The sequence below is a fragment of the Chaetomium tenue genome (genome assembly GCF_020726465.1).
Source record: "Chaetomium tenue strain MPI-SDFR-AT-0079 chromosome Unknown F5144scaffold_3, whole genome shotgun sequence".
In the NCBI taxonomy this organism is placed as follows: domain Eukaryota; kingdom Fungi; phylum Ascomycota; class Sordariomycetes; order Sordariales; family Chaetomiaceae; genus Chaetomium; species Chaetomium tenue.
The window spans coordinates 4,642,549-4,668,953 of NW_027117331.1; the positions used below are offsets into that span (position 1 = coordinate 4,642,549).

At 53.9% G+C, this 26,405-nt stretch overlaps 9 protein-coding genes across 9 annotated transcripts; 4 read left to right on the forward strand and 5 right to left on the reverse strand.

Annotated features, from left to right (window-relative positions):
* The first annotated feature begins 564 nt into the window (after positions 1 to 564).
* On the forward strand, positions 565 to 4,178 carry F5144DRAFT_570114 (ankyrin repeat-containing domain protein). The gene has a single exon (XM_066788744.1). The coding sequence runs from the start codon at positions 679 to 681 to the stop codon at positions 3,712 to 3,714; it is 3,036 nt and encodes a 1,011-aa protein (XP_066645564.1). The 5' UTR covers positions 565 to 678; the 3' UTR covers positions 3,715 to 4,178.
* Positions 4,179 to 7,528, reverse strand: F5144DRAFT_570116 (uncharacterized protein). Its single transcript, XM_066788745.1, has 2 exons — positions 6,962 to 7,528; positions 4,179 to 6,889 (listed from the first exon to the last, which is right to left on the reverse strand). Exons 1-2 carry the CDS (start codon positions 7,390 to 7,392, stop codon positions 4,549 to 4,551), a joined length of 2,772 nt encoding a protein of 923 aa, XP_066645565.1. The 5' UTR covers positions 7,393 to 7,528; the 3' UTR covers positions 4,179 to 4,548.
* Positions 7,529 to 7,944: 416 nt separating this feature from the next.
* Positions 7,945 to 9,159, forward strand: F5144DRAFT_601950 (uncharacterized protein; the record flags this gene model as incomplete). The annotated part of the gene is made up of 1 exon (XM_066791178.1): positions 7,945 to 9,159. One exon carries the CDS (start codon positions 7,945 to 7,947, stop codon positions 9,157 to 9,159), a length of 1,215 nt encoding a protein of 404 aa, XP_066645566.1.
* A 360-nt stretch (positions 9,160 to 9,519) lies between these two features.
* F5144DRAFT_547272 (uncharacterized protein) lies at positions 9,520 to 9,984 on the reverse strand (the record flags this gene model as incomplete). The annotated part of the gene is made up of 3 exons (XM_066787465.1): positions 9,520 to 9,617; positions 9,702 to 9,817; positions 9,887 to 9,984. The coding sequence occupies 3 exons, from the start codon at positions 9,982 to 9,984 to the stop codon at positions 9,520 to 9,522; spliced, it is 312 nt and encodes a 103-aa protein (XP_066645567.1).
* Positions 9,985 to 12,382: 2,398 nt separating this feature from the next.
* Positions 12,383 to 15,213, reverse strand: F5144DRAFT_570122 (uncharacterized protein). Its single transcript, XM_066788746.1, has 5 exons — positions 14,927 to 15,213; positions 14,158 to 14,801; positions 14,056 to 14,087; positions 12,633 to 13,998; positions 12,383 to 12,573 (listed from the first exon to the last, which is right to left on the reverse strand). The coding sequence occupies exons 1-5, from the start codon at positions 15,022 to 15,024 to the stop codon at positions 12,413 to 12,415; spliced, it is 2,301 nt and encodes a 766-aa protein (XP_066645568.1). The 5' UTR covers positions 15,025 to 15,213; the 3' UTR covers positions 12,383 to 12,412.
* Positions 15,214 to 15,582: 369 nt separating this feature from the next.
* F5144DRAFT_620311 (major facilitator superfamily domain-containing protein) lies at positions 15,583 to 17,720 on the forward strand. The gene is made up of 2 exons (XM_066792014.1): positions 15,583 to 16,076; positions 16,159 to 17,720. Exons 1-2 carry the CDS (start codon positions 15,877 to 15,879, stop codon positions 17,441 to 17,443), a joined length of 1,485 nt encoding a protein of 494 aa, XP_066645569.1. The 5' UTR covers positions 15,583 to 15,876; the 3' UTR covers positions 17,444 to 17,720.
* Positions 17,721 to 18,509: 789 nt separating this feature from the next.
* On the forward strand, positions 18,510 to 19,957 carry F5144DRAFT_647380 (uncharacterized protein; the record flags this gene model as incomplete). The annotated part of the gene is made up of 3 exons (XM_066792915.1): positions 18,510 to 18,536; positions 18,634 to 19,295; positions 19,372 to 19,957. 3 exons carry the CDS (start codon positions 18,510 to 18,512, stop codon positions 19,955 to 19,957), a joined length of 1,275 nt encoding a protein of 424 aa, XP_066645570.1.
* A 134-nt stretch (positions 19,958 to 20,091) lies between these two features.
* On the reverse strand, positions 20,092 to 21,754 carry F5144DRAFT_570124 (uncharacterized protein). The gene has a single exon (XM_066788747.1). The coding sequence runs from the start codon at positions 21,590 to 21,592 to the stop codon at positions 20,387 to 20,389; it is 1,206 nt and encodes a 401-aa protein (XP_066645571.1). The 5' UTR covers positions 21,593 to 21,754; the 3' UTR covers positions 20,092 to 20,386.
* A 3,096-nt stretch (positions 21,755 to 24,850) lies between these two features.
* On the reverse strand, positions 24,851 to 25,799 carry F5144DRAFT_486678 (uncharacterized protein; the record flags this gene model as incomplete). The annotated part of the gene is made up of 3 exons (XM_066785563.1): positions 24,851 to 25,022; positions 25,094 to 25,230; positions 25,347 to 25,799. 3 exons carry the CDS (start codon positions 25,797 to 25,799, stop codon positions 24,851 to 24,853), a joined length of 762 nt encoding a protein of 253 aa, XP_066645572.1.
* Positions 25,800 to 26,405: the final 606 nt, after the last annotated feature.

Sequence of the window (26,405 nt, forward strand, 5' to 3'; positions counted from 1 at the left end):
CAGGATATTCCAAGGTGTTGCCGAGTCTGCTGCCGTATTTCTGAGGTGAATTTGGGCGGTGAGGCTTTTCGGGGGGTTCAAGGTTGGTTGAAGTTGTGTGGACTGGAAAAAGCTTACCTACCTAGGTAGGTACCTAGGTTTGAGGCTCACATTGGGAGAGTGTTGGTGGTACACTGGTATCATGATATGAGACTGGAGTTGGTCCCGCAGTCTTTTTCTGTGCATAAGCATGGGTCAAGGAGCTGTGGTCCTAGGAAAAGTCGGCGCAGGTATAATGTAACTCTACGGTACAGTGTTAAGTCAACGATTGGGTTATCAAAAACAGATATTGTCCGATATTTTGCACCCCACGACCACGCCCTGTGCCCACGCCGATGGGGATGGCGAGCGCCGCTTCCTCGGGCAGCTGTTCTGGCTTGGCACTTCCCAAGAAAACGCGAAGTTGGACGACGCGTTTGCAGGGGGGTTTCATTCTGTGTAGCCAATCAAAGCGGCCTGAAGCCCTGACTGATCGCCGCTTTGGTGAATTTCCAGCTCAACGTTCTGCAATCCACACCACTTGCACTTGACCACACCACAATCACATGCAGCAGGTTCACAACTAAGGCACAACGCAACGTCGGTTAAAACCCGAACCACCTACCTTAACCTACTCATCATTCGTGGCGACAACCGGTCATGGAGATGACTACACTTCCTTCATTACCCAATGAGCTGCTCTGCTTAGTCTGTAATTACTTGTACCCGCCCGATCACTGCTGTGGGCTTGGAGATGACGACGACCACAACTGCTACAGCGACCACGCAGAGCACATGGAAGATCTATACCAGCTTAGCCGCGTGAATCGTCGCCTTTTGAGCGTGGTTGAGCCGATTCTGTACGCCAGAGGCATCGGGTACCGTTTTGCAACACCTCTAGCATGGTCTGCTAAATTCGGAATTGCAGCTACCCTGCACAAGGCCCTAGCCGCCGGTGCATCGCCAGACCGCAAGTTACGATGCCAGATGACGGGCTCATTTTGGCGTTTTGCCAACGATGCCCGTCAAGCCACCTTGGACTGGGCCGCCGGGGACCCCAAGTATTGGCCGCCCCTCTCCGATGACCGGCTCGGGGAGCTAGACGACGAAGAAGAGGTCTGGGCCAAAGATATGACGTCCGGCCTGGCCGATTTCGATGTCCGTTATCCTGCTGAGGTCTGTCCGTCTGCCGGGCTCGCTGGCAACCGCAGTCCGGATAGCTCCACCGTCGATTTGGCCCAACCCCCCCAGGAACCCCCTCCCGAACTCTACGAGGGGGCCGAGCACCTCTTTCGCGAATACACCGCCCTTCATCTTGCTGCTAGAGAGGGGCACACCGACTTTGTCAATCTCTTGCTGGCCAACGGCGCCTCAGTCAACAGCTCCTCCCGCTGGTTCTGCCCTTGTCGCCCGCCTCGTGGCCTTTGGCAGACCATGTTGGACCAGCCAACTTCTGGTCACCTCCTTAAGCCGGTCGATTGGCTGCCCCTCCACGCCGCCATCTGTTCTTCCCACATTGAAATTGCCAAGAGTCTTCTTCTGGCGGGTGCAACAGTTGTGAGAAATCCCCCCAATGGACCCGCCAGCTACGGAGCTCTTCATCAGGCGGCAGCCGCAGGCCATGTCGACTTGGTCCGCTATATTTTGGACACTCACCCAGAAATCGACGTCGACGTCCCAGATGAGCTTGGCATGACTCCGTTCTACCACGCCTATATCAATGCCCGCTGGGACTCCACCATTCCTATCCTGATGGCACGGGGGGCAAACATCAACTCCCGCGTCCGCGTAGTTTGTAATCGCCGCCACGGCGACGTCCGGGACAGTGTTCGGCTCGATGCGACTCCCCTTGCCGAAGCTTGTCGGCTCGGCCGATTCGAGGACGCACTGAAATTAATTGATCTCGGCGCCGACGTCACCATGGGCGTTCAGCTCGGCAACCGTTTCATCTTCAACATGAACATCCCCCCCCTGCACCTTTGCTGTATGGACTTTAGTCTGGATAACGAGTTCTATCCGACAGGCGAAGCCATTTGGAGTCGAGCTTTGGGGCAAAGGGCGTTTCGAGGAGCAGCCATCGCGAGACTTGTTGCCGCTGGCGTCTCGCCAGACGCGAAGATGGGGTTCATCGGTTTTGGTGTGGAAACCGCCCTCGCCGTGGCCGTTAGGCATACCAACGTCACCGCCGTGGAAGCCCTACTCGCTGCCGGCGCGGGTGTCGGAATACGCAATTTAAAAGGGAGGAACGAGCTGATGGTATCCGTGGAGCCGCCGGCCATCGACTCTCCTTCCGAAATGAGCCTCGGCTTTCTGTCCTACGCCCCGGCATATCTGGGCTCCCTTCGCATAGCCCATTCCGACGCGTGGGCTATCACCAAGCTGCTAATCGACGCTGGCGTGAGCTTGGTTGACGGGGACGAAGATGGTAACACTGTTTTGCACCTCCTCTTCGACACCCTTGACGAGGACGATAGATTTAGGATCGAATCGCCCTCCGACATGGGAATTCTTCGGCTGTTGCTCGCTCGAGGCGCTGACCCTTGCTTGCGCAACAAAAAAGGTGTTCCGGCCTTGCATGTCGCTGTCCGAAATAGACGTCTGGCTGCCGTGCAGTGCATAGCAGCACAAGGCCGCATCGACCTTGTTAAAACCTTTCCCATAGAAGACGTTGGTACCCTTTTCGACGCCGTGCAACTCGAAGATGACATCGAAGATGAAACCACCGATCCCAGCTGGGAGGCCTTTCTTAGCGACTCGCACCGATTTAGCACTGCAACGCTGCGACTGATCGACGCCCTCGTTAATATGGATCGTTCGGGCCGCCTGTCGTCAGACGTCTCTTTCATCTGCTCTCGCTTGCATAAGCGGCACAGAAAGGACCCCGCGTTGGAGGTCGCCGAGATCCTCTGCTACCGGGGTCTCGCGGCGGATACCTTCGACGGCGAAGCCAAGTTGACGATTCTGCGTGCGGCCATTAAAGCCGCTCGTTGGGACATGGCCCGGGCCCTTCTACGCGGCGTCCCAGGGACTGATATTAACTCCCTCGACCCAGAGGGCCACACGCTTCTCTCGCTGGTGACCTCATCGCGCCGGATGCATGGTGGCGAGTTCGCATGGGAACTTGTCGAAGCCGGTGCCGATATACACATCCGCGTCGCCCCTAGCTTGCCATGCGGCGAAGACACGACGCCCTTGAAGCAAGCTCTCATGTGGCCCGACACGTACCCTATCAAACGCATGTTGCAAAAACAACCAATCCGCGGCAATCCTCCTGCCATTGAGCAGCGATATCTGCACTGGGCCGTGACGCTCCCCTGGAATCCATCCCTGGAGGAAGAATGTTCCGAGTCGGTTTGGTGTGATAGGGACACGATAGTTCGCGCCCTCCTCGTCGCCGGCGCCGACCCTACTCAGCTAGACAGCAACGGCGACACACCGTTGTTGAGAGCCGCGAGAGAAATGGACGAGAATAAAGATGATGTGTGCCGAGAGATCGGCCATTGGGTGAAGCCTCTAAGTAGAGGCGTCGATGGCCGCCGGAAAAATAACCAAGGGCATAGCATTGTTGACTACCTCACCAAGATCATCAACGAGCGGGAACTTTCTGATCTCGAATTCATGCATGGCATGATAGTATTTAGTCTGACCGAAGACGGAAAGTCCGTGAAGAGGGCGATACGATGGCCGCCAAAGTGACAGCGGTGGTCAGTTCAACTATGACCACGACAACAACTACGACAACAACAACCAGATCCACCAAACTCACACAACCCTCCATCCGCAGGGCACACCCTCCCGACCAAGGTACACACATACGCACACCGATGCTCGGGAGGGAAGGGACTATTATTGCACCCTCCCCCTCACAGACATGACTCTAGCTCTGGCTTACCCTGCTAATGGTGGTGAGGTGGGGGATGGAAAAATGAGGGGACGGAGAGAAGGTGGAAAGAGAGGAAGGGGACCGACCGGTGAGGAGATAGTTAGGTGTTTTTGTGAGCTCGAGGGAGTTCCGGGGTAATCCAACTTTCAGGGGTAGTAAACAAATAACACCTGTGGACCACTCTCTGGCCAAAAGAAAACCTAAACTCGAAGCGGAGGTACCGTCGAAAGCTTGGACTATAGCTAGGAACGAAAAAGAAAGCTATCCGAAAGACCAAAGTCTATATTCTATTGGACTAGGTTTTGTTCTCTTTAGTCTATCTTGTTTAGGTAGGTAGCTTTCGTTATCTCTTTTCTTTTTTTTCTTTTTTCTTTTTAAAAAGAAGAGAAAACTTCTTCCTCTTCTCTTGATATCTCAATCCCCGTTCGGGTTCGGCCTTTTTCGGCCAAAAGGAGCGGACTAACTTCTGTGCTTCTGGCCCCCAACGGATGTGTTCTGTTCGTTGCCTGCGCGGGAGGAAGTGGCCCGCTGCCGCTCTCTTGCTTGTCCCCGCGCGCGCCGATACCACGTTGTAAAGGCCTTGTATGCTCTTGATGGAGGCACTGAATCATTATGTACTACTATCGGAATGTGAAGTGTGACGAGAATTAAGTCCGCCAGTTTGATTTGTTGGTAAATATTCTTCGGAAAGAAACCTGAAACCTTCCCCTCCATTTCGACCCCGGCTTTGGATCTTGTGAACTGCCCCCGCCGCGTTGAGCATCTACATCCCCGCCGTCTGAAACAGTACGGGGTTCCAGTACGTAAAGTACCTGTGTCCAATAATTGTCGCCACGATTTAATGTATCGTTAGAGATAACATACTTTATTCCTTCATGTATCGTCCTATCGCTGATTTGAATCTGGTCGAGCCATGACCGATACTGCTCTTGAGCGAAGAATTTCAAGAGCTCTAGTCGCGCTCCTGTACGGTGATTAAACAAAATTTCACCGAAGATGGCGATTTTCAGGATTTCTCCGTAGCGGCGTTGGGTTGAAAGTAGGCTGGGATCCGCTTGAAGCTTGTGGTTTAGATATATAGGGATAGGGACTAGGGCGGCGACTTGGGCCATGCAGCCAACAGGAGTCTCTAGATATCTATGCGGTAGTCGCTTATCCGCCAGGTGGCTCGGACGGCCGTACCTCAACTGTGTTTCCCACCATCGGCGTGGTATTTCTGAGATTCTGGATACGTGGATATCGAGACGGTCGAGAGTAGTCACAATGGTCTTTTTATCTGGGTGATCATCTGGGAAGAGAGAGGCAACTCGCAACACATGTGAGAATCGGTCTGACCCGGGGACGTCCGAACCAATTGGCACGGGAGTGAGAACAATGTTGAGAATCGCGCCCTTGACAATTGAGAGTCGAGGGTCGAAGCCAGGGTCGGTTGCCGCGGTTATGCTTGCCCAATTCTCGCGGACCCAATCCAGAGCCGTCCGGTGCATAAAATCCACAAGGCTATCCTCAATCGACCCGGTGTTGGGGCCTGGAATGGACACCAGCTCTAATAACCCTCCGGTGCGGCTCGTCAATTTCCGTTCCAGAGAATTGATGGCGCCGGTTAGGTATTCGCTTGTGACTTCGGCAGCGCCGAGGTCGACGGGGATGTCCTTGTCACCGAACCAGAGGTCTAGGGCAGGCAAAGAGATTCCAAGCTCCTGGCAAAAGTTCTTGACCTGAAAAAGCTGTGATGCCTCGGCGCGGAACCGCTTGCCAGTTCGGTGCCAGATGTAACGGAACAAGTCGGCAACCTCGCTGGGAAGTTTATCGAGGACCGCTTGCAAACTCGTGATGCTGGCCCCTTCACGGAAGTCTACTTCTAAAATCCCCGAAATGACGGACACCCAGAGAAAGACGCCTTGTGATTTGTTGACAATGTCGGTTATGATGTTGCGCGCGATCTGTGGGTTGGTGGCGGCAAACTCGTGATAGCCCGGGCTGAGCTCAAGCTGTCCCTGGACAAAAGACTTGATGTCTTCTCTGGTAAGGTTCTCAAGCCGCAACATGGGATTCTTGCCGTACGCATCCCTGAAGACGTTCCATGGCCGACTACTTGCGCAGACCTTAACAGCGGCCGCTGCGTTGGCCTCACCGAGTATTTGAACCACTTGTCGATGGTCCTCGTCAAACTCATCAAGACCGTCAATAACAACAGCCAACTTGAGATTGTCCCCGGTTGCGCGCAGAAGGTTCTGGAAACCAACCACCAGCTCGTCCACGGTCGGAGCTGGCAACTTCACGTTTCCATCGAAAGACTGGAGAAGAAACCACCTAGCAGGGAAGATGTCGATGGCCAGCTGCTCTCGTTGCCGAATCACCTCTAGGAGGAGGGTTCTGAAAAGGCCCTCGTGGGACTTCTGAAGTTTGTTCGCTCCCGACGTCCAGGAGAAGAAGCGAGCAACGAGTAGTTGGGACCCGTCGGCCCAATTCCGCAGTAACTGCGCAAACCTTCGGTCATAAGCGAAGAATTTGACCAACGTGGACTTCCCGGCACCTGGTTTACCGGTGATCCAGTAAATATCCTGGGAATCCTCCTGCAGCCATTGTGGGAAACTCGACCAGAGGGGGTGGCCATCTTCGGAGGTCCGTGGCTCGTGGAATATCAACGCGAAGGTGTTCGCGTGCCGCTTGGAAATGCTTATCTCCCGATGGCCGACGGACTCGAAGTATAAACTCTGACACACTTTGTCGACCTTGTCGCCGTCTTTGTTGCTGTCAACCTGGGTTCGTTTTGCATATTCGCTTGCATCCCACTTGTCGCTGAGCACGTAGCGCACCATCTCATCAACCTCAGATCGATTGTCCACAGGCAATTTATCGATCAGACCCGCGATATCCGTGCTGAATTGTTTGGTCGTGCTGTCAACCCGATCCAAGGTGGCAATCATATCCGCTTGCTGCTTCGCAAACTGGCGTAACTCGACTCCGCTTTTTCCGGCTTCGTCCCTAATTGTTTACGACAGGAAGAGTAAGTTTCTTGTATCGTACAGAAGTCTTTGCACAGGAGGAACAACTGACAGCAAGAGATATAGGAGAGCGACGTTCATCTGTTGGCGGATCCCACTCAGGCGGCCTGCCAGCTTCTCGATGTCACCAGCGGTTGCCACCTGTCTGAGTGTAACTCGGCAGATATCCGCAGCAAGGGCGAGCTTGGTGTCTCCCCGAGCCTTGAGCTTGGCCAGAATTTCCTGAAGCTCGGTGTTGGTTGACGCGCATTCGCAGCACAGGCGGAGAACGTCTCCTTGTGGCCCTGCATTATCGTCGAGTTTCGCTTGAACGGCATCGGCGAGATTCGAGAGGTCGCGGGACACGATGGAGAGCTCGATGTCTTCCAACTTCTGGCCACCTGGGGACGTGTATAGTTGATGGGCACTTTTTACAAGCCGGTAGCCGAAGTCGACAAACTGAACTACGGCGGCCGCGATGGAAAGAGCGCTTAGAGGATCCATGGCCGAGTGTCCGTAAAGAATCGCTAAGGGGTGCCTCCAAGGTTTCCAAAATGTTGTTGATGCTAGGGCGTAGGAAGTGCCTTCATGTTGTCAGATATTCTCGTGATTCGACAGCCCACATGACCCCGCGAATTGCTGCCCGACGTCCATCTTCCACAAGTTCCATGTGAGTGGCTGGTTACTCAAAGCCTGTTCAGCCGCTTCCAGTATCCAATCGGATCGAGGCAAATGCTGTTGCAAGTTCTTTCCCCTGTTGATATTCAAGACAAGCACGTGTACATAATACAACTTGACGTCCACGACTCACCAGAATGTCGCCCTGTCTACCTAGGTAGGCGTCTGGTATATACATACCACTACACGGTCGAATGCTGCCGATGGCGCCACTCATTTTGGCACTTTAGCGTTACCACATGTCGTAATACCGACGGCATACGATAGCCCTAGGTGATTATAGATATTTTGCCTCGAGGTGGGTTAAAATTGAACTGCCAGGTTCCTGTCTAATTACTTCATGTTTTCTTTCTTTGTAGCTCCTACACAGACATCACGATGGCTACCCAACCACCGTCATATTGCCAAATTCCTGCTGAGCCGTCTGCTAGCACCATGGCCACCATGGAAGATGTTCCTCCACGTAAACAAGACGTCTCCCCACGCGACAACATGATCGAAGAAGCGCCTCACGCTCTAGCTCAGCCTTCAATGGATGACCCAAGTAACAAGCGCCCCGAGCTATTTTCTGATTCTAAGGCAGCGGCAGGTTATATTTCTGCCGCTATGGCCACCGTTGCTGCCGCTAGTGGATTACCCGCCGACACAGCGCGATCGATAGTTGGGATCATAACTTACACCGTCAACTCGGTGACTTCAGCACCGGCTGCCAAAGCACAAATCACTGCCGCCATCATAGTCGCCGCCATCACCGATCATATTGCCAACCAAGTAGCGGACCCGGGAGAGGACTTTCGCGCCCTTGATCGCTTCGAAGATGCAATCATGCGTGACGTACCAGGATCTACAGCGGACTTTTGTTCCGTTATCCTCAAAATCAACTTCCTGTTAAAATTTGCAAAACTATTGCCACAAGATCACATCGCCGTCCCCATTGTGAGCGCCGTCACCACGGTTGCCAACGCTATCGCCAATTCGCCCGCTGGCACCAGGTTGGCCGTCGCCGCCGCGTATATAACCTCAGCCAAACGTGCGGCTGACATGGTGTCCAACGCTGTACCGGAGAACAGGTGGAGCGAAATCAACCCCGGGAAATATAAACAATGCCACGAGAAGCGCTGTTGTGCTGGAGCCGCAAACACAGGCGCCTGTCGCGGCGCCGTACAGAAGACCAACCTCCGGGCCGCCCTGGGCGCGCTCCGAGAGTACACTACCAGCGTCGGACACCTCGAGGCCGCACAGGCACTCGGTGCCGTCGTTGCGGGCCGCAGGCAAGATGCTACTTGCACCTGTAAAGACGATCCTACAAGGTGTGAAGGCATACTGGGGGTACACCGGCTCTTGACCGAACTCGACATGGCCAAGAACTCCCACGAGATGATGTTGCCTGGGGGCGAAGCAGCCAGGGTGCTGGGTATTGCGGTGGCGGGCGCCGAGGGTGCCGCGGGCGTCACAACCCCGCCGCTTGAACGCCTGCATGCTATCGAGGCTAGGGAGCGCAGCGAGACTTTCCTGCAGGCGGTTCGGGATATAGATGAGAGGCTTGCTAAGCTTGAGGCAGCGGGTTCGGACAGCGCGGACCATTCCCCGTGATTGATTCTTTGCAGTCTTGGAGTCGGCCTTCTGTTTGGAACGAATGTCGCTCAGAACTGGGAGAAGAAAGAAGGCCATTTACTGCCAGTGAATTTCGGAAGGGAAGCGCTCCTACATCTACGCCGTTTGTTTTATAGCGAACCCTTATTTGCTGGGTGACCGTGCTACCCAAGTTGCGTTGTCAACAAGAAACCAAACACGCTTACAACGAAGACTTCAATTCTCCTGAACTCATCACGCCAGTTACTTGGTAGTATTATCCGGTAAAATGATAGCACCTCCCCCATCCCCAAACACTTCGAAGCGCTGCCACAGCAACCATCAAAACACTGGTTTCCTGCCAGCCATCGGAAAAGCGCATTACCAGCACTTGTAAGAGCGGTAAACACCCTTGGCGTAGCAGCGGCCACGGGTGGAAAGAGGGTCCTCAGTGCCGTGGCAGTCCTTGCCAGTGTAGACTTCCAGTCACAAAAAGGTCAGCTTCTTGCATGCATAGGTAGTTTGGCGAGGGTGGGGAAAAGGAGCAGCAAAGCAAGACTCACCTCTGGGGTTGAGCATGCCGCCCGTGTTCCAGAAGAAGGCGCCCGTGGCGTCGTCGAGGTTGTAGCACCGGCCCGAGACAGGAGCGGCGTGATACAAGATGTTGGCATCGTTATTACTATTAGCTTCTGGGTTAGCATGCAGGGACGGCTGAAACTCTTGGATGAGGGGCGGTGGGCTTGCATACCAGTCGTCCATGGTGCGGTACTGGTTCAGCTTGGGCTTGTCGGCCAGGACGGAGGGCACGAGGGCCGCGGCGACAAGGAGGAGGGTCTGGCACTTCATTGTGGTGGTGTTGGCGGTTTCGTGTTGCTGTTGGATTGTGAGGTGGATCATGTGTCGAAGAGTGTGATGCCCCAAAACTTAGTTGACGGGTAGAGGTGGTTGTCTTTATACCGTTTCTCGTGCCAGAGAAGAACAGGCCGATGTCCGTCTGTGTCCCCCTTTGGAGGCTAACACCGGGACTGAGGAAACATTACTCCGCTTCAGGAAGCTCCTTTGTGGATCATCGTCGATGAGCCTACAGAGTGTTTTGGCGATACAGGGCTGGGGAAGCTGGATCGAGTCTGCGTCTAGTCGACTAGGCCAAATGCATGCTGACATTGCCAGCGCAGAGACATCGCCAAAGCCAAACAGCGAGGTTGCACAAGGCATTGGGTGGGTCTCGCTCTGACTGACCCCAGCAAGGACGTCCGCTTAAACGCCTGTTACCTAAAGCGGGCATTGCTCACTGAGACAATAGCGGGCTGGTCTGGAACCAGCTGGGGTATCGACTCGTCTAAACTGCCAGGATCGGTAATTTCTCCAGCGAATGGTTGGCTCAAACGCGATGCCAGTAAGCCCTATGGATCTTGGCTCTGCGCGAGCGGGCTGTTCCTGTGGATCAGCCGAATTCACGATGGCGGTCCCCGAGCAGCCTCAACGGGTGAGAAGGTCACCTTAGGATTTACCGAGCACTTCAGAGAAGCTCGATTCGACCCTCGGGGCCCCCGGCAAGTTGCCGTCTCACCGCCGGTTACTAGTTGACGAGCAGTAGCGAGAGGGGATTGTGCGCTGACGGCGTCAATGCTGTGGATTAGGGCCAACCTAAAGAAGCTACCTGTATGGGTACGGCCGCCACGTTGTGGTTCTCCTGGTTCAGTATTGGTTGGTAACGGAGGGGAATGAGATAAATCACAGTATTCGATGATACAGCCCGTCTCGACTCGCCCATGCGGAAACGCAATGACCACTGTAGGTAACTATGCGCCGGAAGAACGGCCGTGTTTTTCTGTGAGAATGTACCTAAGCACGGTGGTTGAAGAAATAGCGCACGTTGATATATTGACCGGAACCACGACGCCGCACGAACCAGTCACGGACACTTAGACTGCTAAGCCCTTTTCCACAGCCAATATTTTGAAAGAAATGCAGCCGGCTTGATCGCCGAAGCCGTCTTCGGCGGCCATGAACAAACCACTTGAGACGTCGGTGAAGGGGTACGAAGAGTATTCCCCACCGACACCGTGCAAGACGGAAACGGCGGTCACACCCGTACTGACTCCAATGTCGGAAATGTTGAGTCTGGGCTAGCGGCAGGCAAACTAAGCCACCGGACAGGAGAGCTCGCGGTTGCCCAGACCGCTGTCGAGAGCGTGGACTGGGACTCACCATCTTCACGATATCATCGTACCAAGGAGTCACTGTTGAAAATGGCAATGCACGCCTTGACGTTTCCGTGGGGAGGGATAGACAAGACGGGTAAATAATAAAGTGGCAACCCGGAATTCGCGGCTACCCCCAATATGGCTTCCACGATTGAGAAGCATCGCAAGTTAGGAGCACCTTCCGATGTACAAGTGGCAGCCCACTACCTCCTTCCCGTAGACTAAACTATGCTACGGCCACAACAAGTTCTCGTTCATATAAATACCTAAGTCTTCCTCCTTCTCTCGCTTGGAAAGCAAACCACCAACATTCTCATTTAGTAGCAATTATACCAAAATACCGCAACCACCACATCCGCTACCAACACACAGCACTAGCATTCGCACTTGCAAGAATGGCAAAGACAATAGTAACACCAGCAAAAAGAGCACCAGCACCAGAAGCACCAGCACCAAAAGCACCAGCACCAACATCAAAAGCACCAACACCAAAAGCACCAACACCAAAAGCACCAGCACCAACACCAAAAGCACCAGTACCAGCAGCACAATTACCAACACCAGCAGTCACAATGGTAGCAATACCAGACAGTTTACTGTTTCGGCCCTTGGCATGATATTTCACGTTGACAACCAGCGGCGCCAACGCCACCAGCCAGCCGCTAAGGAGAGGACGATCCAGCAAGTCGAGAGGCAGCTGGATGAAAACCAAGGGAAGCTGCAGGGTAAAGACCAGGAGCTGGTAGACAAGATAAAGGAGCTGGTAGATAAGGGAAACGAGCTGGGCAAGACCAAGAGCGAGCTGGCAACAAGCAAAGACAGGTGTATCGAGCTTGATTAGCAACTGGCTACAGCGAAGGGCTCGGGGTATTGGAAATGGGGGCAGATAGAGGGCTACGGCGGCAGTGGTCGGAATGGCTGCGCCGGCGGGATGCTCGTGGTGGAGGAGGTAGAAGAGCAGCGGGATTTCTAGGAATGAAGCAAGACATTGTAACAATCTTCGCGCCCAAGAACGTCTTGATCCCAGCGTTTCTTCATATCATTTGCAAGTTATATTCAGAATTATCCTACGAAGGCGGTGCGGTAAACTGATCATTTGTTTGAATCCATTCCTCTAATGAGATCCCCACGTCATCCAACCTGGGGCTGTAGTTCAAGTTGATCGTCTGTCCCTGTGCGTCTGGGGGGGTGAAAGTCCCAAGGAGCCCAGGCATGACAAAGCTATCGGCTACGGCAGGGTCAGTTTCTGGATGCCGTTGGGAATGGTGGAACTTTAGAAATACTCACGGTCAAAACCAGTACTCCCCAGGGTTATGTTATCTTGGGGAAACATATCGTGGCCATGGATGCCAACTCTGCCACCACAGCTACCCTCGGTAGAGATAGAATCAGCCAGCGCGGTGCCCTGTGCTGCTTGGTGTGGAAGCATAACCCCACTACCCTGCTCGTGTTCCCGGTGCTCTCGAGCACCGCGGCCTTCCCCAGCCCTCGCGAGCACAATGCTCACCGTCTCGGCTGCTTTTTTTGCCTCCTCGGAACCGGAACTAGCGCGCATCCAGATGGTCCTTGTCCTTTTAAGGGCTGTCAGAATCTCCTGTTTCCGCTCCAATGTCCGGCCGCGGTGTAACATCGAGCACAACACCATGGTGGCCGTAAGAAAGGTGTGGTTCATGATGGAAGAAACACGCCAGCGCATGCTGTACAGCTGTCCCCCGGGGCCGGTTTCTTCGTCCAGGGTATTCTGGATCTGAAGAGCGCCGAGTGAGGCGTCTAGGCAGGTGGTGCGGGAGTAGGCAAAGACGTCCTCGTCGGGCGAGGGAGAATTCACGTAGAGAAAGCGACGGTGAAGCATGATTTGCCCTTTGCGGAACAGGTGCAGGATGAATAGGCGGGCCATGATGACTTCGGGGGTATCGGTCACGCTGATAGCCAAGGGTTTGGGTTTGAAGGGTGGGGGGATGCTGGTAACTGCTTGTTGTAGGATGCCGTCCACCCTCATCACCTCGGAATAGCCACACGGTTGGGCGGCAGAAGTGATATCGCATATCGTGCCGAGAGCTATGAACATTCTCCTCCTAGCGATGATGCCGAGAGTCGGTGTCAATTCGGTCTCAGGGCGGGGTGGGGGCAACTTGGTTGTGTTTCCGTCCAAATCGGTGTCGCTAAGATTGCGTGGCTCCGCCGTGTCCCATATCCGGTCCGAGATCATGCGAGGCATCCCCATTTGGGTCGAAATGAGCATATCGCCCTGGAGCACGGTGGCCCAGAGTCTTCGCCTGATCTCGCTCTGGAGTGGGGAGATGCCAGGGAAATGGCTCGGATCGCGATGGTAGCCCATGCGCATGGCGAGGTTCACTTCGAGGCCGAAAAGAAACCAGATATCTTTGTCGGCGTCGCCTCGAAGGATGAGTTCGATGTAAAGGTAATGTATGACTGTTTCTAAAACGTATGGGCCGGATTTGGTGTATTCGCCGATGATGAGGCATTGTACCGCCTTTTCGCGGTAGAGGTCAATTTGCAGAGATCGGTGCTCGGGGTCGCCATGGGCGGTGTCGGAGGCATCCGATGCAAGCAGCGCGAGGCAAATCATACTGAAAAGTAGGCCAACCCATACAACTGGGACGTTGGATACGTTGGTCCAAAACGCCTCATACTGGGCACAGGTCATTAGTACAATATTATTGCCGGTGAGAATATCACGAGAACTTGCCTGCTGGAGAAAGCTTGGGCCGTGGATAATGGCTGTTGCATCGACGTCAGTCCAAATCCATCCCTATTGCCTATCTAGGCAGGCCGAGGCATGAGCACTGACAATGGACTAAGTCCAAGCGGTTGAAGTAGCGAGAGATGTATCGGTCTACAGCACTCTTCGGCGGCAGGGCGGCAAGAATCTCGGCGCGCGACCCTGGCAAGCGGCAGCCGTAGAGGAGAAGTGTGTGGGTTGAGCGAGGCCCCAGTGGATTGGTGGTTCCATCGCCATCATGCTCATCCTGGGCTAAGCGGAACCGTTCCTCTTGGTCGAAGTGATCCTTGAGATCGGCAATGCCGTCTAGGATGGCGGTCCAGTGGTCGCCACCGACGTAGCGTAGCTCTGAGGCACTCATGTGCATACTTCCGCATTCAGAACCCACTTCCATGGGTGCATTTACTTCCACGGTCGAGGGTGTTGTCTCGGCTGGGGTGGCTATGGCGTGACAAGCTGGACTGGTACTGGGTACCGGGTGGAGACCGGGATCCAGCCCAGGAGTGGGGCCGGGATTCGGGGTGGGGCCGGACCTGGAGTTGAGCACCGGTGCTGGCATGAGAGACATGACAAGACGCTCAAGGTGAACGATGCGGTCGTGCATGGATGCCGGCTTGGGCAGGAATAATGTGGCGGCATGATTGTCAGCGTAGGTGCACGCGAGCCCTCGCGACGAGCAGGTTGAACATGGCTGTTGGCGGTCGCAGCGCAACCTAGCGCGGGCGAGAAGGAGGCATTAGCGGTCCGTATCGGAGGAACGGGATGATGAACTCCACAAGTCTACAAACCAGAGAAATGCATAAATAACAAAAAGGGACCAAGTGGGCACGGCTCTTACTTGCGACGGCGGCAGAGGTTGCATGACAGCTGTGGCTTTTCCCGGCGTCGACTGGCATTGGGGCTGGGGCCCGCTTTGGCGTCACTCCTCAACGACATTGGACTGAGCTGAGTGCTGGTGTTGGGCCGTTGGCCGAATCAGTAATTGGGCTGCTATTAAAGTCAGGAGTCACCGGGAGTTCAGTTAAGCGGTGATACCAACGGCAATGCCAGCGCATGATGAAAGGATGGCAGTTACGAATATCGGGACATTCTTTCCTCTGCCCGTCGTTGCTCAGGAGTCAGGGGAGCACCCCACCTTCAATTGTTAACTAGAATTTGCCCCACCTCTTTCTCGGGCTCGGGGATGACCGTCCGACCCTCCGTGCCCCACTCTGAGCTCGGCATCACCTTCCCACAGGAGGAGGTACCTTCCTCAGTCGATAGAGATACACGCCCAAAAAATGCTGGAAAAATGTCTAAACAACACCGGGGTTTTGTTTTGGTGGTCTCGCGCGTAACATAAAACGAGAATTGTAATTTTCTGAAACCAGTTCGTTAGTAACATTAGTAAATGCTGGTTGGTTTCCGAATCGGGAATATTGGGCCTTGGCAGCCGACATGGAAACACTCCCGGGTCCGATCCCCCGCGGACGACGGCACGGCAAAGCCCGCTCGGTTGGCGGAGATACCGGATGTCCAGCACCGGATTCGATGTCCAGCGCCGGACTCGATGGCGAATCGAACACCAACAGTGATGATTGGGTTCCTAGTATGCGCTCTTAGATCCGCCCATCAGCCGCGGAGCCACGGCCTCCTTCAAACTGCGCCAACCTCGTCCTCAGCAGCTTTTAAAATGCCTGTTGCCAGACAATGAACCGCGCTGGTCGCCTTCCTCAACCCCCATCCTAGGCCATCTTTGTCCAGTTATCATCTTGACCCCATCTTGTCGCATAAGCTACAACCACCGCAATGTCGAAGGAACGGTTCTTGGAAGAACAACATCCAGCCGGACTCGAGTCAAGCCCGGCGAGTGACAGCAATCTTGAGCTCGGGATAGAGAACAACGCTGTAGACTGGGAGGGCTCCAGTGATGCTGAGAACCCCGTCAACTGGCCTGCGGCGAAACGGTGGAGTCAAATCATTATGATCTCCATACTCGGTTTCATCACGTATGCCCTCGCTACTACCATCGCTTTATCGAAGCACCCGATAAATCATGTGTGCTAACGTCGACTCTTCCATGCAACACAGCAACCTCGCCCCTACCATTTGTGCACCCGGCATCAGCGGTATCGTCGCCGACTTGAACATCACTACTGAGACCGTCAGCACGCTTGCCATCACCCTCTACGTCCTTGGCATCGCTCTCGCGCCAATGGTCATAGCCCCGCTCGGTGAAGTTTATGGCCGCCTTCCCGTCTACCACATCGCCAATCTGGTCTTCGTGTCTTTTGTCATTGGCAATGCCCTCAGCACTACCGCCGCTCAGTTCATCGTTTTCCGCTTCCTGTCGGGTTGTGCAGGCGGCGTCCCAATGGCCCTCGGAGGCGGTTCCATCGCCGACCTCACTCAACTCCCCAAGAGAGGGTTGGCGATGACCCTATTCAGCCTCGGACCGCTGACGGGGCCCGTGATCGGCCCCCTTATCGGGGGATTTATTGCCGCGAACAAGGGGTGGCGTTGGACATTCTGGGTGCTGGCCATTGTTTGCGGCAGCGCCGGGGTGGCTGCCCTCGCCCTGCTGCGCGAGACACACCCTAGGATCCTTTTGGAGCGCAAGACAGCCCGTCTCCGCGCTGAGACAGGGAACTCGCACCTCCGATCAAAGCTGGCTCTCCCTTGCACGCCAAGTCAGCTTCTTGCCAGGGCACTTGTCCGCCCGGCCATGCTCCTCGTCCGTTCCCCAATTGTGCTGGTCTTGTCACTTTACGTCGGCCTCATCTTTGGTATCATGTACCTGCTGTTCACCACCTTCACCGGCGTCTTTGAAGGGCAATACGGGTTTACGACATCCACCTCAGGGCTGGTGTACCTTGGCTTGGGCATCTCCATGGTTTTCGCCGTTCCCGTTTTCAACAGCCTGAACAAACGGATGATCGTGCAGGCCATGGCACAGGGACTGCCCGGGCCACGGCTTGAGCAGCGTCTCCTCCCGATGATTTGGTTCAGTCCTTCCTTGGCTGTGGGCCTGTTAATTTACGGCTGGGCGGCTGAGTACAGGGTGCATTGGATCGTGCCCATCATCGGTACCACCTTCATCGGCTACGGCGCTTTTTTTGTGTTGATGCCCGCCCAACTTTATCTCGTGAACCTCTTCGGCTCCGAGGGGGCGGCTTCTGCTCTGGGTGCTAACCTTCTGCTGCGCTACATCTCCGGTACTTTCCTGCCGCTCGCGGGGCCCAAGATGTACCAGACATTGCACTACGGCTGGGGCAACTCGCTGCTCGGTTTCCTAGCACTGGCTTTTATGCCCTTCCCAATTCTGTTTTACAAGTACGGCGGATGGCTTCGCGCGAAGACTGCTGTCAAGTTCTGACGCGGATCGATGTCTGATTATGAGTGGTTACGAAAACGGGCATTCCACCTATCTAATTTGTGTTTTGGGCCGAGACCGAACCTAGGGTTGAGATCTGAGTAAGGAAGGAGGCATTGGGCGGAGCTTTCGATAGATCTGTTGAAGGCGAGTATGTATGTTAGAGAAGGGGGGAAATGAGAGAAATGGCATTCATCCAAGGTTACGGTCAACAACAACACTCGGGGCACGAATGCATATATATGTGTATCAATTAGTATAACTCAATGTTATCTCGCCTAGATCTTTGAAATCCTCTCAATTTCCCTTTGATTCTTCTAGTTAGTTGCTCCTCAGAGTATTACACTTTAACCTTGACCCTCTAGGTCACAGAATGCTAAGGCACGGTTGGTTTGAGATTTTGAACGCAAGAAGAAAATAAAGCATTCCCTTTGTGCGTTGAGGTTACAAGAGTTGGGGCCCGCCAACTCGGAGTTTCAAATCCTCTCCCGATGTTAAAATAACGGGAGGAGTCCTCAGTGCCTACCCAGATGCCTATTAATAATACAGTCCGTGTTCATTGCGAAACCTGCGAACCCCCATTCTCGAGTCAGATACCCGCGTGCTCTGACCGCGGCGGAATTGCCTCGACAGCAAATCGGGTTCCGATCTATTGGTCCATCGGAGGTTGATCGCTCCGAGCATCCGGAATAATGTGAATACCTTAACCAGTTATACACTCAAAGATGCTTTCCGTCTTAACTGATTTGAAACATGTTGCTCCTCCAGACCCGGACAAAGAAGTATGTTCCTGCAACTGGTTACCTATTGATGAAACGTGAAGGCATAATGGCACAGACTGCTTGACCTTGATGGCCAGCACACCTCTGCCTGCCCGGTACTAAAGTCCCATTGTAAAGGTAAGCTATAGAAAGACGGCAATGCCATCGGCCGGTACACGTGCCTTTTTGACCCATTCCTCCTCAGCACCATACACGATACCTTCAAAAAGTCCCCGACATTCTTCCTCTGGAGTAGGCACCAAGAGCTCTACCCTCAAACCTGTCTTCCTTGCGCCGGCAAAGCAAAGATGCCATACCCCAAGACTGCCATCGTTGTAAGTTATATTTTCCATAACCCATCCTTTTTCCTCACACACCAAACAGCATTTCACCGGCATTGATCGCTAACACAACGGTTTTCTCACGGTCTAGATTGGCGGGTCGATTGCTGGCCTTCTCCAAGGCCTCCAACTCAAGCGCAACGGGGTCAATGTCACGATTCTCGAGCAAGACCCTTCGGAGAACCGCCAAAGTCATGCATCCGGCATCCAGGTTGGGCCCCGCCTGGGAGCCCTACTCGAAACGCTCGACGCAACCGGCCGGCCCTCTTCTATCCCTGCGGACTTCCTCAGCGTCGCCTGGCGCAAACACCTCCGCATCATCGACCGCCCGGCCCCGCGCCACATGAGCAACTGGGGCACCCTGTATCTTATTCTGCGAGCCAACTTTGATGGAAGAACGTCGGAAGTGGTCCCGGATGCGCCCCCGCCGCGACAAGGAGACGGGGAAGTTGAGTACCGCGCCGGTAAGCGTGCTGTGGGTCTGACTTACAGCCAACACGATGGCATCGTCCACGTAGAGTTTGAAGACGTAAGCACCGGCGAGAAGGACACCATCGGCGCTGAGATGGTCATCGCCGCCGACGGTGTGCATTCAACCGTTCGGAAGTTGTTGGATATCCCATCGGAGAAAAAGTACTCCGGGTACATTGGCTGGCGTGGCGTGGTGCCGGAACGCTTGCTGACACCCGAGACGGCCGAGTATTTCTCCAACCGACTGAACTTCTCCCTTATGAAGGGGGCATATTCCATCAGGCAAGTGAAAGCCGTCCATGGTCCGTGTTCTGGGCCTCCTTATCTAAGTTCATTTGACTGACAATAAACTACCTAGCTACATCATCCCCACCGAGGCCGGCGAAGTTGCACCCGGGGATCGGCTCGTCAACTGGGTATGGTATTTCCGAGTGGCGGATGCCTCACCCGAGATGGCCGACATCTTCACCGACATCAACGGCAAGATGCACCACAGCACCGTGCCGCAGGGCCTTGTCAAGCCAGACCTCTGGGCCCGTCAAAAGGCGCAATACCTGGAACAGATGACCCCGCGGCTCGCCGAGCTGATCGACAGGACACCGCGGCCGTTCATCTCCAAGGCCACCGACCTCGACGGCACCGACCACCCGGCAAGCTTCTTTGACGGCCGCCTGGTCCTCGTCGGGGACGCATACACGGCGTTCCGGCCGCATGTGGGAATGGCCTCCGAACAGGCAGCCCACCACTGCTGGCAGATGGATCGGGTCTGGCGCGAGGAGATTACCCAAGAGCAACGGGACCGGGAGGCGGCGTTGTTTGGTAAGCGGTTCCTTTTGTTGAATCGGTTTGTCGGTTTGACGGGGATGGAGCTGTGGTTTCAAGTGCTGAGGACGGTGGCTAGCTACGCATGGATGGGTGTGAAGCATCTTCTAGTATTTGTGTGAAGAGGTACACCTTTTGAGTACTTATGTCATAGAAGCTGGCAACATTGGCCTTAGACTTGCCCCTGCAAATACCTCATATGACTATTCCCCACATACATGTACCGGAACACGATTTTGTGGCTCAAAACTGTAAAGGTGATAAATGTAGGCGTGACTAACTACCTTACCTAGTGTGGGAAATATCTGGACGTGAAAAAGAATATTGAAGTGGCTCAAAAGAAAAGGCCAAATATGCCTCCACTCTAGTCTTCTATATTTTCGACGGCATCCTACAGAGACTCGGCCCCAACGCATCGGCACCAGGGACATCTGTTAGCAGCTCGACCTCCGATCCACCCATAACGGCAGCGAGCCATGGCCAACATTCAAGCACCGCCATGTAACTCAAACATATTCCTTGCCCAAGTACATTATCCAGTATCCATGGAATCACTGAGGCTCCTGGACTGCCTTCTCCGACGCCGAGTCAAAATCGTAATCTGACGCGGTAGACTCCGAGTTATCCTCCTCACTAAACAGGTATTCAACAATTCTCTCGACTCCCTGCAAATCCCCTTCCTTGGTGCCCCTCTTCTCCTCGTCGACCCAGCCTTCAGTATAATAACCCCCAAGACCAATCAGCCAAGCGTCGTCATTCTTGTCGATCAGAACGTTATTGGCCGTTGCCTCGCCCCAGACAACGCCTCCTTCGTGGAGCTGTTGGACCGGTTCTTTGATCTGCCTCACCCAACGTTCCCTTAGCACGACAGGGATGCGGCGGAGATAAAGCTCGTCTAACACGCCGTCATTCTCGCCACCGAAGTCAACGTAAGGAAGCAACAGACCTGCTACCCGGCCATCCTCTACTGCTACAACGCCAAGCAGACGTACCACGCGTACTTTTGGTACGACCTTGGATTTTAGAAGCTGGAGATGGGCTTCCAATTCCCTCTCCAGTGGTATAAACTCCCCAGCCCCGAATCCCTTGAAGAAGCATGTGACTTTATCGCCCGAACCATCCAAGTCGACCAGCACTTGGGTGGGTGTATCATCAAGTGCCTGTTCTGGGCGCTGAAACGAGACTTCAACCGCGGACGGATCGAAGAACCTGACGTGTTCCTGAGCTTCGCTTGCCAGGTCGGGATCGACATGACAGAGGGGTTCCATAAATTGACTCTCCTCATCCGGCATATGAATCGGAAAAGGCTCGTCGTTTTCCGATTCCAGCAGGCATCGGTGTGTCTCAGGGAGAAGATACTCGGACAGCATCGGCTTGCCTTCCCCCGTTTGAATCATGTCGGGATCAAAAGACGGCGGGACGGTCGGGGCCACTGCCGAGAAGATAGGCTTAAACACAGTGATGATCCAGTCATAGAAGCGGGCTTGGACGTCTTCCGGGTGATCTTCCTCCCCCGAATCACCTTCCTCTCCGTCCGTCCAACTCCTGTACCTGACCGCGGCCACGAACTTGTGGTACCGCGCGGTGAGAAGAGGCGAATTGCAAAGGAAGAAGGGCGACAACTCGATTTGGAATTCTCTACCATTGCAGCGAATGAAGACAACGCAGTCATCATCGCTTTCGTAGTGAATATTGATACGCTCGCGGAGGGGCTTTGCTAGGATGCAGCCTGCATTGACCTTCGGAACGGCCATCATCTTGTGATAAACCGCTGAGGATAGAGCGGGCGGAGTAGGGGCGATTCAAGTGGAAAACGGTAATGACAACAAACCTCGTGCCAGTGAGTATTGAAAAAGGCTGTGAAAGGTAATGAATGTTTGGCGCCGGAATTTAACCCTGGGAACAGGCGGAAAAAGCAGTGTTCGAAACCGACTCGCAATGGATTTGCGGGGTAATTCGACATAGGTACTACAGCTCATGCGCTGAGTGGTGGACGCACCCAACCAACAATTCGACCATTGAAATAGCAACGAGTGTTGAGATAGATGAGCTTGAGGCACATGTTTCCAGAACCCTATGTCTGTGGGCCAAACTAGCCAAGTGTATTTTGAGTTGTCTACCTATACAACACCAGCTTCGCCCAATACATGTAACCATGCTTGTTCGTGACAATGGTACTATCCTGGTTCGGGCAGCAGAACCCAGGGGACCACGTAATCCTCCACCTAATTTAGACATGAACAGAATTGCAGCCTTTCGACCAACACCTTAACATCTTATTCCGAAATGAAACCATTGCTCTTGGACGCAGTCGTTTGGCTTTGCAGGCGAGTTTTCGTTACCCTGCCGGTCGTTGCAGTGGTGTTTACTACACCATCAACACCGAGAGCTAATTCTTTACGTCGATGTTAGGTCCAGTTCCAAGTCCGAGTGGCAAGTTTGTAGCTCATAAGCGGGCCGGGGAGCGGACAACAAAATGAAAAGGAAAGGAAGACTCACGTTCAATATCAAGAGGTTCTCTCTTAGCCGGTAAGTTGCAGTAATAAGTGACGCAGTGATATAGCTTTGTCGTGGCGCACGAGAAATTCCATTCAGCGCACGATGCCTGACCTTGTTCACGATAGCAGTGTCCAACTTTGATGCCAGTGCTAGCAACAACAATATCATAGTTACCACTCTTCCAACGATGGATGAGTTGGTCCTTGCATTTGTTATTGCACTATCACCATGGTTCCATACACGTCAGAAACTGAATTAACCGGGAGTGCCCTTTTGATGCGGCCTCATGGGACGGATGTGCTGGAACATGAGTAGCGACAACATACTGGATTTCCCCCCCTGGCTTCACCCCCTCCCACATCACCCCAAACGCCACAACCTCCGCATTGGCCGTCTCTGTCACTCGAAGCCACGGCTTGGGACCAGGTCGATCCCTCACCAACCCCTGAAGTGCATGTTCTGTACCACAGGTTGTAGTCCGCAGCCACCACACCAAAAGAGATGCTGAGAATGGAAAAGGTCATGGGGTGCATCGTGGGCGAGATTTGCTGAAACCTCAAGGCCTCAGGGTGCGAGATTGGGGACTGATGCCACTTCTGGGAGCGCCCGGATGTTGCGAACTTGGGGATACCATCTTCACTTTCGTTGCAAGGAGACCTTTGGGTTTTATAGAGATCCTGCTCTGAACCGAACAACCAACCCCCCCTTTTGAGTTCGATATATCACACAACGCGTAGACTTTTGGAAGTCGACAGGTGCATCATCTCCTGCGCTAAATTGGGGCTCGAGACGTACCATCTCCCCTGTGTTGGCTTGCGGGACATTCTAATACAGGCAAAGCGCCGATAAGAGATCATCATCTGAAGATCTCTCAGGAGTCGCGCCCCTAACAAGAAGGCGAAAGGACTCCCCACCCCGCCGAGAACCCGGCTCCTACTTTGGCCGGGTATCTTATCTAATCTTGGGCTCCTTATTGTCACAGAGCCTACGGCCTATCGGTCCTCAAACAAGAAGGCGAGGTGCCTTCCTTGGCTGATAGCTCTATTGTCGCTCCTCAAACAGATTTGCATTATGCAGTTTTGAGCTGTTTATGATTCGCAGACTTCTTCGGGTCCCGAACTAGACAAGAAGGCGACAACCATGCGGCGGCTTGGTTTCTCCCTTGGGGCATGCAGGCGGGCTACGGGCGTTGGTCCCAACCTGACGTGATCAGGAGTCGAAAAAGATGAAAAGCCGGGAATGTTAACTGTTTCCGCCCAGTGGACGAACAGTTTCGTTAGGAACTAACGGCGACTATTACAAGAGCTTCCTTCTTTTATTGTTTGCATCATGGTGTCGTTGGACTTATGATTGGACTGAAGGCTCTGTCTGGTTTTCTCATCTGGCGCTCAACCTCAGTTCAAGAACACCGGAGAACGAGACGAGTCACGAAGAGTGGAGTACCATGTGTCAAACAATGAACACACGGTCGTAAACGCTGGCGAGCTGCATATGCCATGACGGAGGACGTCCGTAACCGGCTATGATATACCAGTTGGCCCGCGGTTTCTGATGAAATTGGATGTGCACGTCGCCACCCGATGGGCCAGCCAGACATGAGCTGTCTCCTCATCAATCCGCCCATGGCAAATGAACCCATTTCCCCCTTCGGCCTGCGCAACCCTTCCGACCGAGGGCGATACTTCTTTAATAGTACCCGGTAGTCGTCATTCTCTGCTCAAACACTCTAATAACGGACCTCTGTCCGCAAAAGCCATCCCAAGCGATCTCGCAAAATGGATGCCCTTACTTACGCTGTAAGTTCTTTCTCCCTACCAATTCATTGGGGCCTCCCTCCACACCCCGACCCAGTCTCATCAGTCGCAACTAGTGGAACAAAGCCGTGGATAGCCTCGGAAAGTTCCTCATGCTTCTTACCAATGTCACAGGTGAGTTACTTACCTATAAAATTACAGGCTGGGCGATATCTCTGAGAGTAGGAACCGACAATTTGCTGACCTGATCCGATCGTTGCTCCTAGCCACCACCCGTGCTACTTACTCTGGCACGATTGATGCCGTGCCGCATAGCTTTCCCGAACCATCGAGGCGTTCGGGCAAAGGACCCTCGCCAACACAAAAAGGGGCTGGCGGGAGTGTCTTGACGCGGGACCCTCCCAGCGAGCAAGATGGCGAATAGAGGAATAATATGTGGTTGAGAAATACCGAGAATCAACGATGTTGTAGGTATCTGTTTGTGGTGGAGGCTATCGATCATGCTCTTTGTCCATACTGAGGAGGCATGCCAGTGCCGAGGAGGCAGTTTCGCGTCCATGAAACATCTGGGTAAGCATGCGATATGCTCATAAAGGGCCACATCAAGGAATTGAGCAAGCGTTCATGATTCCCAGGAAAGGAATCATGAGAACCATCGTCACCCTCAAATAACTAGCATATATTCAGTCGTTCGAGGGGACTTCCATTGCTAAGCTCACAATTACTAGAACCAACCAGGGGACCAGGTACAGAACAGACACGCTACCAGGGCACCTCATTACCTGTATACGCCCACAACCTCCCACTGTGCGTCTCCTGGGTAGCTGCATCAATGACCTTAAGAATTCCATTGACGCTCTCGTCCACCGTGATTGCCGCCTTTTCCATTCCAAATGCGTGGGCGCCGCGATCGCCCATGTCGGTCTGCACCCAGCTGTGGAAAGCAAATCAGCAATCGTTGCTCGATCGGAGAAAATAAATCATGCGACTGGAAATCGAGCTCACCCAGGGTCCATTGGGAAGGCGATGAGCCATGGCTCCTCGGTGTGGATGGCCTTCGTGAGCCAATGCTGGACCACCTTGGTGGGCCCATACGCCGCGTTCCGCATGGGAAGGAAGTTTCTGTTGTGAGAACGGGGAGGCTGATGTCAGAAGAACGCAGAAGAGGATGAGCACGACATCACTCACTATGGACGCGGACAGGGTTGGTTAGCAATGTTGAAAAAAGATGACCTCTATCTGAAAATAGTTGACTCACCGTAAGGAAACCAGCGGACGAGCCGATGGTGACCCATTTCGGGTTCTTCGCCTTCTGCAACACGGACCGGAAAGCCTGGAAGAGCACAACAAAACCATGGACGTTCACCTCGACATGCTGCTGAATGTCTTGTGGCGTTACTTTGGACACCGTGGGCCACTTCAACGCGATGCCTGCGTTCGCGACGAGAATGTCAATGTGGTCAATGCCGTGCTTAGCGGACAACTCTTGAACGGCCGCAGCAGGATCGGAGTGGACCGTGACGTCGAGCTTCACGACGACCAGCGAAGTATCATGGGCCCTCGGGAGCGCGGTGAGTTCCTTGGCGGTAGGGTGGTTCGGGTCGCGGACAGTAGCGATGATGGTGTGGTTGGCTCGAGCAAGGTATAGCTCGAGGAGGCCACGGCCGATGCCACGGTTCGCGCCTGTAATGAGTACGACTGTGGGCGACATGGTTACGGGGGTCTAAGAAGGTCAAGACAATAGGGGATGTTTGATCAAGATTCAAGACAACGGCGGATGTAGAGGTAAGGAGTGAGCAAGAAATCGCATGGTCAGAATGGTTGTGCACCCTAGCCTTAAATAGAGAGCGCAGAGACTGAAGCCTTGGGGGGAAGTACCGGCGGAGAGGGAGATGCAATGTCAGGGAAAGAAAGCTACATGGATTGATTCGTCTCTTTCCACGACACGATACAATGCTTGCTCGATAGAGCTGAGTGTTATCAACAAGTCACAGGTCCAGAATCAAAATCAGGAGAAACCAAGATACTGGTGGGTTTGCCATGGCGCAAGGTGAGATTACTACATGCCAAAGTATGCATTAACGATCTGGGGATCTCGCAGTGTCGCAGGGGTTTGTGGATTACCTTGCAGACAGCGACGCCCCCACATGCTTACCTTGCATGCGGCTCCCGGTGCGTTGTGCTTGGCCTGCATCTGCGATGAAGGCATTGAGTTCCAACCTGAGAAGTATATCATTATTCCAGGCCTCGACACATTACCTGAAGCCCCCGGTGGTTATGGAACAAAGCATTTTGGAAATGGCCGGCGCGTATAGAG

Coding starts and splice junctions, on each gene's coding strand:
- F5144DRAFT_570114 (XM_066788744.1), top strand. CDS start 679: ATGGAGATGACTACACTTCCTTCATTACCCAATGAGCTGCTCTGCTTA.
- F5144DRAFT_570116 (XM_066788745.1), bottom strand. CDS start 7,392: ATGGATCCTCTAAGCGCTCTTTCCATCGCGGCCGCCGTAGTTCAGTTT. Junction 6,890..6,961: donor GCTCTCCTATATCTCTTGCT/GTCAGTTGTTCC, acceptor GTAAACAATTAG/GGACGAAGCCGGAAAAAGCG.
- F5144DRAFT_570122 (XM_066788746.1), bottom strand. CDS start 15,024: ATGTCGTTGAGGAGTGACGCCAAAGCGGGCCCCAGCCCCAATGCCAGT. Junction 14,802..14,926: donor AACCTCTGCCGCCGTCGCAA/GTAAGAGCCGTG, acceptor CGCCCGCGCTAG/GTTGCGCTGCGACCGCCAAC. Junction 14,088..14,157: donor CCGCTTGGACTTAGTCCATT/GTCAGTGCTCAT, acceptor TCGATGCAACAG/CCATTATCCACGGCCCAAGC.
- F5144DRAFT_620311 (XM_066792014.1), top strand. CDS start 15,877: ATGTCGAAGGAACGGTTCTTGGAAGAACAACATCCAGCCGGACTCGAG. Junction 16,077..16,158: donor TCCATACTCGGTTTCATCAC/GTATGCCCTCGC, acceptor CATGCAACACAG/CAACCTCGCCCCTACCATTT.
- F5144DRAFT_570124 (XM_066788747.1), bottom strand. CDS start 21,592: ATGATGGCCGTTCCGAAGGTCAATGCAGGCTGCATCCTAGCAAAGCCC.